Below are 11330 nucleotides of genomic sequence, written 5' to 3' on the forward strand. Positions count from 1 at the left end.
CATTTGACCTTGGCCAAGAGCTAGTCAAACTCATGTCTTCTACCTCCAGAATGAGTTCAAGTCACCCAGCTGCCCTTAAAAGGTGGGGAGAGCGATGATCTTAATCATTCTGGCAGAGATATATTCCCTCCATTTTCCATAATTAAAATCAGGATTCAGGGGCTAGAGAACAGTTCCATAACTCTAGCATAATGGCTGTGGAGGAAAGATAACAATTTTTTGTCACATGTGTCCTCATTTCTAAGCAGACTTCTCCCTTGGCAGTGAAAAACCCCCAGTAAGAAGGGCATAGTCAACTAATTTTCCTCATGACCAGCATCTAAACTTTTGTTACATGTCCTGAGGGCTGCTCAGGATCTCATGCCCCAAAATAGAGGACACCAACCAAGTCCACAGGACTCGCACGCCTTTAGGAATCCTGATCTAAGTAATTTGCTGTGCTACTCCCTGAACGTTTAGCCACATGGGACCAACCACCCGCAGGTACATTTGCACCACTAAACATGCAGTCACCAGCTATTACATCTTCAGCAGTCTTACCTCTGATCACCTGCAGTGGAGCAGGAAAAGCAGATCTGATCTTAACTGTGATTTGAAGAGATGGCTAAGAGAAGAATGTCATCAGACCAGGCTTCTCTCCTACCCCTGGTTTTGCCCATTGCTGTCTTTTTATAAATCCCTTTACCACGGACACGAGCAGTTTATTTGCCTGCTCTCCTTTCCCCCACCCTTTCCCCCTCCGATGGCGGCTGGGACGGACCTGACCGCGCCACCTCCGCGCGGGGCCGGGGCTGCCCTCCGCTCTGGCCACGGGCGGGCTGTCACGGGCGGGCGGCTGCGGGGGTCCGTAGCAGCCCCACCACCGAGCCCGGGAGATCCGTTCCCCTCGGGTCCGGTGGGCTACCGAAGACAGTCGGTCCCGTCGGTGCGAGAGACGCTCCCGTGCGCCTGCCAAGCCGTGAGCCCCGCTCCGGGCGGGCTGGCTCACGGTGCCCGCGGGCTGCGCACGTCAGGGCAGAGATCCGTCATCACCGGGAGATCCCGGCATATATAGGAGACGCGGGGGCATCGCCGGCCGATCGCAGCCGCTCCGCGCCGGGCACGAGCTCCGCAGCGCCATGGCCATGGCCCTCGCCCGATCGGCGGGGCGAGCAGGTGAGGGCGCTGGGTGGGCAGCGGGTCGGGCCGGGCGGGGGACACACCGCGACACTCCGCGCCCCGACGCCACCGCCCTCTCCGCAGGTGCGGCTGCGGCGCTGGCGCTGCTGTGGCTGCTGGTCCGCGCCCCGGGGGACGCCGGCTGCCACGCCCTGACCGTGGCCGATCTCTTCGACCGGGTGATCCGGCACTCGGGCAGGATCTACAGCCTCTCCACGGCGCTCTACGCCGAGCTGGTGAGTGCCGGGCCGGCCCCGCCGCCGCGAAGCGAGGCTGCACCGCCCTGGCAGCGGCTGCCGACGGGCGGGAGAGGGGAAAAGGTGGGGCGATGGGGGGTGGTGGTGCTCTCGGTGTACGTTTAGGTGTTCTTCCCCCGTAGGAAAAACGCTTTCCTGCCCGTGACAACGAGCTGGGAAAGCCCGCTCGGAAGTGCCACACGTCGGGGATGCTGACTCCCAACGGCAAAGAATACGTCCAAAAAATCCCGGTAGGGAGCAACGGCGGGCAGAGACAGGGCAGAAGGGGGTACCGCGGGCCTGGAAGGGGACTCCGCTGGTCACACCGCCTTCTTTCTCCCCCCTTGGAGAAAGGGGAAAATACCTCCCATGCTGTCAGAGCCCCCAGATGTCTCATTCATCATGCTGTGATGGTTCCCCACTCCAGTCGGGCTGGAAATAGTCAGAGAGGTGTTTATGCTTCTGGAGCTTCATTACCGATCTGGATGGAAGAAGCTGCTAAGTTTTGACCCCAAACAGGTGCACATCACAGAGGTATTGCATAGGAATCATAAGTTTGTTGAATTTTAAATCCATACGTGGTTACCTATGCTCAGATCATATATACTTGTTATAATAAGGATATTGCAGTAGTACTTCATCTGAATGACTGACAGGCAGCCTTTAATTTTGTTATGGCAAACTATATGGAACAGAAACTTAGAAACTTGTGTGTGCAGCAGAGAAGTGAAGTTAATTGGTATCACTGCAAAGTACAAAAAGCAATCAAGAGAAAAAATAACAGTCATTATCTCTGAATCAGTAGTTACGTAAAAAGAACAGCAAATTGGTTTACATCACAGTTGTGATGGCAAAGAGAAAAAAATCATTATTAGTTCATAGAAGAGTGGGAAGAGTTTGTTCATACAGAAAAAAAGCAAGTTGTGAAGTTTGGGGTGCACAGTGGGAGAAACTTTTGCCTCCAAGAGACAGACGAAGACAAATGTTAAAGTTTTTTGTTGTGATGGAGTGAGGAGCTTCCCCCAAGATGTCCTTCTAGAAGGTCCCCTGGAAGGGCAATGGGAGATGAGGCCTACCTTGTATTAGCTGAAAGCAAGACAAATACAACTTTTGGGTGTTATTATATATATATATAGAAATAACCAAAGACAGAGTGGCATTCAAGTACTGAATTGCAGATGTAAATCTCAGTCCTACTGAGATTTCACAATGAGACTAAGAGTGTTCATATGATCTGCTGCAAAGTAACAGAGACATTCTCTACTGTTTTAATTTATAAGAGAGAAGAACTAACTCACCTGATACTGAAACTTTTGCAAGCCTGGAAAGAACCGCTTTCCCACTTTAACCAGCATATTGAGAACCATCAAGAGCTACCTGATGACAGCCTTAGCAAAGCTAAGCAGATCAGCAATATGGTACATGAGCTGAAGACTGGAGTCGAGAAAGTAACAGAAAAGGTAAAACTTTTGATGTAGCTTTTATTTACACCAGTCATGTGGCATGGGTGACTTCGAGGAAGGGGCAAGGTCTTCTCCCAGCTGGGCTTGGAGGTTCTTATTCAGCAAAATGCTGGACTTTGTTACAGATACAGTCATCTTTCTGTCAAAGGATTTGACTTATAGATTGGCAGATATGTAGATGGCATTATAGGAGTCCATATCTGTAATGCAATATTTTATTAATATGAAAAATATGAAAGACAAGTACAAATACTAGAGCCTTTTGCAGCTTAATAAATGAGGCAGTAATGACTTGAGTTTTCTAGGGCAGTAGAGAAAAAGTGGGTAGACCATGATAAATGCTTAATAATTGTGTTAAGTTTTATTTGGATTTACATTCTAAGCAATTCAAGTATCACTGCTGTCTGATGCAAAGTTTTAAAACAGTAAGAAGCTCACCTCTAGAATAGGCCAAATTGTACCCTGCTCTAAAATGCAGCCCTGGTTGGGGTGACTCAGAATTACAGCTGGAAACTCCATCATCCTAATGCAGCCATGGTTTTGGGTTAAAATGGCCTTAAAGCTCAGTAGTATTCAACCTCAAAGCTTGACCTTTGCTTCATTCTGTAGCTGAAGCAAACTCTAAAACTAGCTACACACTTTTGGCACATTTACCTGCTTTATTTTTTGCTAAAGCACCTTTGAAGGTATTACTAAGAGGGAAAGCTTTGAAGTATTGACCTCTCTGTACTATGGTTATACCACAAGGTAGAAATACAATTACAAAAATTAACACATTCCATATTTTGCATCTGTGTTTTTCTGTTAAGACAGAAAAATTCTAAACTTGCTTCTGTTTTAAAGCACCTACTCTGAGAGGTGATCACAGTCTGCAGAATTCACCAGGTTAAACAGCATTGGGTGATGCTCATGTTAGACGCTTCCATTCATAAAAGGCATTAAAGTGAGTGGCTAAAAAAATCTCAAGACTGATTTACTATAATACTTCAAGAGGAGACAAGGATTACCAAACAGGGGTTCCTCTATTTAGACTGAGTTACACCCTAGTATTCATTACTATTAAATCAAATCATTTCAGTCTAGTCTAAAAGTTGTGGAAATACCATTAGGATAAAAAGGTGTTATTCTATGTAAGGACCTTTACATGTATCTTCAATAAGTATGTGAAAGACCTGGAGTAGCACAGCCCCATGTAGTTACACCTCACTTGAATTCTGCAGTAGTTTTTCAAGATTTGTTGTAGGTGTAGCTACAAGTTGTACTTCTTTTCCTGTTTTCAATACAGATGCAGTCAATGGGGATCATCAGCAATTCATTAAATGGAATGGCATCATCTGAAGGCACTAGTTTATCAATGAGTAATGAAGCAAACATGATGAGTGACTCTGACTTCATTCACTGTTTTAGGAGAGATTCCAATAAAGTACAAAGCTACTTAAAAATTCTCAAATGTAGGATTATGCCAGAAAATAGTTGCTAAATTGTAATCCCTTGACAAGTAGTCTTCAGCATGTTGCTTATGAAGATTAAAAAAAATAGAACTTCAAAATTATCACTTTTACAGTTGTTTTAATAGGAAAGAGGTTTTGAAATCCTTTTGCAGCTACCTGACACAGTTGACCAATGCAGATGAAATACTAAATAAAGAATTGTGTTTATGTCGGTTAATGCACCAGGTAAAAAGGAGTACTCTAGCAGTAGATAAATAAATGTTCTTGCACGTTACGCTGTGACAAACTATATTATGGCTATATATTACTATATTATGATTCATATAGTTTAGATATATACACAGAATGATAGAAAGGCTTGGGTTGAAAGGGACTTTAATGATCATCAAGTTCCAACCCCTGTTTCGCCATTTGCAGGGATGCCATCCACTAGATCAGGTTGGCCAGGGCCCCACCCAAGCTGGCCTTGAACACTTCCAAGGATGGGCCATCTACAATTTCTCTGGGCAGTGTATTCCAGTACAGCCTCGCCACCCATCCTCTTGAGTAAAGAACTTCTTCTAACATGTAATTTAAATCTCTTCCATTTTAGTTTAAAAACATTCCCCCTTATCCTATCACTCTCTACCCATGTATAAAGCTGGTCTCCCTCTTTTTATGAGCCATCTTTAAGGCTGCAATGAGGTTTTTCTGGAGCCTTCTCTTCTACAGGTTAGACAATGCAAACTCTCTCCGTCTCTCTTTATGAGGTTCTTGAGGGCTCAATTCTCAAGCTTCCCCTGGATGGCATCCCCTCCTTCTGTTGTGTCAGCTGCATTGCTTAGCTTTGTATCTGCAAACTTGCTGAGAGTGCACTCCATGCCACAGTCTGTGTCATTGATGAAAATAATGAAGACCACCAGTCCCAAGACAGAGCCTTGAGGGACACCACTTGTCACTGGCCTCCATCTGACGTAAGAGCCACTGCCCACAATTCTCTGGCTGCATCCAACTAGCCAATTCCTTAACCACTAAATAGTCCAGCCTTCAAACCCATTTTTCTCCAATTTGGAGATAAGGGTGTCAAGTGGGACCCTATGGAAAACCTTACAGAAGGTGAAACATACTTTCAACATAGTTGAAAGTAAGATTCAATTTGTTAAACGTTTGTAATCTATATACTATAAATAAAGTACATTTTTACACAAAGAAAATGTTTCCCCCATTTCTACATATATACCTACCTGCAGAATACTGCTTCACACTGAAGAGTTGGTGTTGATCAGTTCATTTAAATGCAGGGCCTATGGCAAACTTTTATGTTCACAACATCCTTCTTACTGATTTCTGTGGGCTTTCAGATGTGTCCCACAAGATCTAGTATTTTTAGTAATTTTGGATGTTCTTCTATACCTGTAATGACTTCACTGATTTCAGTAAAAACTCCTAAAGAAAAAGTTTCTCTGTGAAAAATGTCAGAATTCTGGTCCAAATAGCATTTCAATCCAAAGGCTGAGCATGGTGTAGCAATAAGTCTCTTTCCCATTCCACATGCTGACACACGGCTTGAGTTTTACAGTACTGATGACAAACTCCATAGCAAATAAAAATATGAAAGCTGTCAGATATTTTATGGAAATCACATTTTTTTACCAGTAGGCTGGTGCTGCTGGCTGTGCATAGAACAAGGCTTCTTTGCATTCAGAGGCTTACTGAGCCCTTTGAACAAGCAGTTATAATCAACATAGATTTATCTTTAATATTCTTGACTATTTTATCACTAAATGCTCTTTTCTGGCCTTCCATGATCTTGATGGTTGCTTACAGTAGCAGGAGCTCAGGCAGCCAAGAATGGGGAGTAAAATGCTGCTGATTATTTAATAAGGATACTGAATTTGGGCTTAAGAAACCTAGCAAGAAAAGATGTCAAAGAAGACCAGAGAAAGAACATTTTCAGTTACATCCCCGTAACTGCCAGTGTCCTCAGGTATCTATTGTCTGGTAGACAGCCAATGTACTTCTGCAGCTAGAAACTGTGAGTGTTCACAACTCACGTCTGCTCCCTGCTGTGCCAGGTATAGTAGAAAGGCAATGGGTTATATCGTGTTTGACCTGAAGAAGTTACTAGCTGCAGATCCTTAAGCAGTAAGATAGCACAAAAACATAACAAAACAGAGCATCCATGGGCAAATTTTAAGCAAATTCTGGAAACAAAACACAGCTCCAAAGACAGCAAATGAAGGCTCTTCTAAGCAAACGGACAGAACCACAGGGGGATGCTCAAACTGCCTGCATCTTCTGCGATCACAGGAGATGTAGTAGGAATTAACAGCTGTAGCATTAAATGCGGCCACCTGGTGTAGCCACAGTCCCGGAGCACAGCAGCCCGCTGGCGGTGTGTGCCTCCCATGCCTGCCAGGGTTCACTGCTGGCTCCCGAACGCTGCAGTGGGGCAACCGTACCTTCATTGAGCAGATAAGCAGTGTAATGCCGCCGCGTACCGGCAAAGACATGACAGCCACCCTGCCGTCAGAGGCGACAGGTGACAGACACGGGAGGGATCACGGCGTCGAAGAGGCTGACGGCAGGAAGCTCTCTCCCGGACCGGCTGTGTCCGGTCCCGCTCCCCGGGGCACAGCGGACGAGGCTAATGCGCTGCTGCCACAGGGTGGGAGGTGGCCGCGTTCCCACAGGAGGTGGCCGTGGCCCCCATGGCCCTGCTTGGTGGCAAGTAAGTGCAAGCGAATTGCAAGGTGAGTCAGAAATCAGCCGTACCCGCAGCTGGCAGGACCTCCCAACGGGAGCAGCTGAGGGTCAGGTGGAAAACATCGCAAACGGAGGTCATACAAATAACTCTCACCTCCTCCAAAGTGCTAAAGCCTGGGAACATTTTGCTGTACAGAAATATGAAAATAGAGAAAATGAGATAGTGGGTGGCACACGAGGAACAACAGTGCACCAAAGTATTATCCACAGTCATTCCTCCTCATTAGTGCTATATTTCAGTTTTGCCTTTGGCAAAGGCAAGGCAGCAAGGCATGGTGGTAAAACAAAAGCATTCCTATATTGTTAGCATTGCCTTGCTTCCTCTTGTGATTGAGGAAACAACTGAGCACTGGGCTGAAAAGGGCATGTTTTTCTCTATAGCCACCGATGCCTCAAACAAAACTACCAGTGATGGTTGCTTTTTGCACGGGGGAATACTTCATCTCCCGCATGATTTCCTCCAAGACAGCAGCATAACCAGTCAGAAGAATTTGATAATGTAAAATGCTGTGCTACTATCAAATGCTTTGGAGTTTGAGAATCCATCACTTGTATATCAGAATATCAATTTAGGAGAAATAATTCTGTAAATTAACAGAAAATCAGGATTGGCTTCCAGTTAAGCACTGGCCTCATGAGCAACAAACTGTAACACTGTATATGCTATAGGTTAGTAATGGTGTAATTTCCATTTGTGAAACAATCTGTTTCCATTAAATTTTCTTGTGAACTAAATACATTTAAGAATGAAAAATATCTCCATTGTTCTTCAGACCTTATTCCATGAAATACTGCAAGATAATCTCAGAATACTGACATTTTTGTACAGTCCAATTAACTTTTTCAATTATTAGAACTGGCTTTTGCACATCAGAGATTTCCTCATCACAATGTTTCCATTTTTTCAGAATGATGAAGAACAGAGACACTCCCAGCGACTGAAAGTTCATTTTGTTCCTTTCGTAATGTCCTAAATGGTTTTGATAGCGAATCTTAAATTTGGACTGAATCTCGTATATGCCGATGTTAGTATGGTAGATTAAGTGGCTTATGTCACTTGTAGTTTAGCTCTTATCTAAGCCCACATGATAGCAAAACATAAACAAACTGAAACAGTCTTTGCACAATATACATTCATATTCAGCTACCTCACAGTACATTCAAATATTGACCTGTAAATTAAAATTACTTGGAAAAACTGAAGGAGTGCTAAAGGGTTGGATGCTTATAAAAAGTGGCACTTCTGTGTGCTTGAGCAAGCACGGGAAGGTCACTATAGAGATGTTCCTTCCACCACACCCAGCTTCACTGCTCAGAATTACAATATAAAAACAAGGAATTGCCATTTTCTGGCCATGAATTTTGGTGCAAGTCTGCATGGGGAGCATCTCAGATCCAGGTTTAACTGCTCCAGTTTATCTTACACAGCAGCAGTCACCAAGTCCATAGCTTAGAAGCAGGCTCATTTAAAGACTTCCACAGTCCATGACAATTTCATCCACTGTAAACCTTTCTCTGCAGGGGCTTTTTGGTCTCCCTGTGGTTCAAAACTGAGTCTCAAGTCAATTAGACACTAATTCCTCTCTGGTCCTTTCTTAAGGCACTGTATTTACAGCTAACATAATGAAATTGGTTTGTCTTTCCTTGTAGTATGTGAAAATCAGTAACAGTCTAATTGGTAGAGGGTGCTGAAGCATATGAATGCGGTTAATTTATGTGAGTCTTTTGACTGCAGAACATACATTCATCAGAGGAGCTGTGTGGCTACAGTGATGGCAACTAGTGTTTAAAACCTAGTACTAGTAAATCACAGCAGAGAAAACATATTTGATGTATTACTGTAGCTCAGGAGTGACATTTGACCATTGTACTACTGTTCTGACACTGAAGTTAGTAATGCAGTTTTGTGCCTTAAAGCAGCCCTGTTCTCCTCAGCAGATCATAACAATTATTTCCTGTTTGGCAAAGGATCAATAAAAACAAGATAACTTTCAGGTTTTTGTATCATTTTACACTGTAAATCTGTACAACCAAAGTTTAAGTGCTGACGCAGCTATGGTCAGAAAATCCAGCTTTTAACAACGTTATAAGAGGTCCACAGAGGAACTAGCTGGCCTCTCACATTCACAGTCTCACAGTCATTCACATGCAGTAATACATGACTGTGGCTGCGCCTGATATAGACTGCAAAAATTTGCATCATGATGTACTTTACAAGTCCAAGAGCCAGACCTAGAAGGAAATCAGCACCCTCTGCTTAGCTATCAGGGAAGCTCTCCTGCCTGTCTTTAACCACATACTTTCGAGATCCACATTCAGCTTCTGAGGCTACTGTGTTGAGATCTCTGTGTCAGCAGCACAGCCTGAGCATGGCAGTCTGCAGCTCAGTTAGCAGAGTACTGAGTCTCAGCCCTTTCTCCCTTTCGTTGTTGTATCCTGTATTACATTAGCATTGATAAGTTGCCAGAACAGAGAGGTGCCCAGTAAGTATCTGCTTTGAGGCCTCTAAAGAGATGAGTTTTTTAACTGTGGTTTGCTATTTGAGGTACCTGAATTCTTCCCAGTCCCAGGATCCGAATAAATTCGTAATACTCCACAGCCTGTCACTATAGTCTCAAAATGCTACACATAGGAAATACATCAGATACCCTACAACCATGCTGCAAGATCATCCATCACGTCAGATCTTTGAAGTCCAAGTAGCATACTGCTAGTTTTAACCTAGGCATCATTGGTATCTATCATGTCACTCCCTTACACCAGCTGCACTCTATGCCTTTCACCATTGCACTGTGTCTGTTCAAGTATCTGCTGGGCATTTTTGCACACGTGTGCTCCCTTTGTTCTTTCTAAAACTAGTATGCATGCGTTGTTTGAAGAAACCAAATACTACTTGATCCTTCACAAAGAAGACTGGTACTGTAAATATATTTTTGTATTTGTACTGGGTGCTACTTCTCATTTACCAAGTTTTCACAGTATGGACTGAAAGGAAAGTTCTGTTTTAAATAGCGCAAAATGAGAGGAATCAAGGTTGTATGTGTCATGGGCCTAAATCCTAATTGAATCAGACTAATTTAGATATAATTCAAGATTTACATGTATACTTTTAGGGTTTTCAAGAAAGCCTGATCAGCATTTTCAGCTAAAGAATGTTTTATTTGGCATATTGAAATTGTATTCTAAGTGTGGAATAAGAATACTGATATGAGGTGTTAAGAGATTTGGAGGACCTTGAAATGGTTTAACAGGCTACAGTGAAACCAGAACTTGTTGGATTTAAAACACCTGTAATACAACTGTGAAACCAATTCTGCATGAGCCTTGCTTGATCTTTGCCTCCATGAGACAGCCTCAGATGTATTCTGTTCAGCACATCAGCTCACAGTTTTGACAGCAGTTCACATTTGTCCTTGCAACACCATCAACTGAAAGAATTTCCCAGGGAGCACTCCAAATTGCATCTCCCCTCTCCAAAAGTGTTGCTTCTAACACTGATGCTTCATTGACTTGCAGTAAAAGAATATGAGCAGCTGGCAAGACTCCCTTTCCATTAAAGGTGAGATTAAAAAACCTCCATCACCCCCACCATACAGATTTCCTCCAAAAAGGGAAGCACTGATGAATATATGCACAAACATATACCATCACTTTATCATTTGTTGGTAATTTGGAAATACCTGCAATGCCATTTCACAACCATCTGGGCTACTAACACTAGCTGGTCCTTCAGGCAGGAGCTGGCCAAACAGGGCAGGACTATGACTTCAACAGCAAATTCATCCCCCTGTGTACACAATCTGTGTGTCCCCACAAAGGTTTTGGGCATAATCTGAGTTGGTTCTGGGATTTCAATTGCAAGACAGGAATAAACTCCTCACATTACAGAACAGTATATAGAGCATGTATTGAAGGGTTTTCTGAGCGTAGGTATTCAGGCAGCTTGTATTAATGAAGTTCTGTAAATGCAGGAAGAAATAACTTAACTTTTCTGTAATTTCTTTTTTCTTTAAATCAAGCATAGGAAATCACATGCAAGGAATGCCACATAATGCAAAACTAGGACTGCATAGTAGGCCACTGAGACAGAAAGAAATGCACAAGGCAAGATACAAAACTCACCTGATCATGCATGAGTTTTTTGATACAAGCATCATCATTGCAATTTCAAGTTTTTTAGCTGCAAATGTATCTAAACTTCACCTCCCAGATAATACAGTGTAACAAGGGGAATAGCAGATCATCTATCAAAAGGTAAAATATGAAATAACAATTTA

The 11330-nt window shown here is 43.4% G+C and overlaps 1 protein-coding gene across 1 annotated transcript; it reads left to right on the top strand.

The window, feature by feature from the left end:
* Positions 1-1025: 1025 nt before the first annotated feature.
* LOC146443382 (prolactin-like) lies at positions 1026-5324 on the top strand. Its single transcript, XM_085043709.1, has 5 exons — positions 1026-1155; positions 1243-1394; positions 1538-1645; positions 2675-2854; positions 4143-5324. The coding sequence occupies exons 1-5, from the start codon at positions 1119-1121 to the stop codon at positions 4335-4337; spliced, it is 672 nt and encodes a 223-aa protein (XP_084899835.1). The 5' UTR covers positions 1026-1118; the 3' UTR covers positions 4338-5324.
* Positions 5325-11330: the final 6006 nt, after the last annotated feature.

The sequence above is a fragment of the Lichenostomus cassidix genome, chromosome 1Aa (genome assembly GCF_008360975.1).
Source record: "Lichenostomus cassidix isolate B80296 chromosome 1Aa, HeHo_3.0, whole genome shotgun sequence".
Classification (NCBI taxonomy): domain Eukaryota; kingdom Metazoa; phylum Chordata; class Aves; order Passeriformes; family Meliphagidae; genus Lichenostomus; species Lichenostomus cassidix.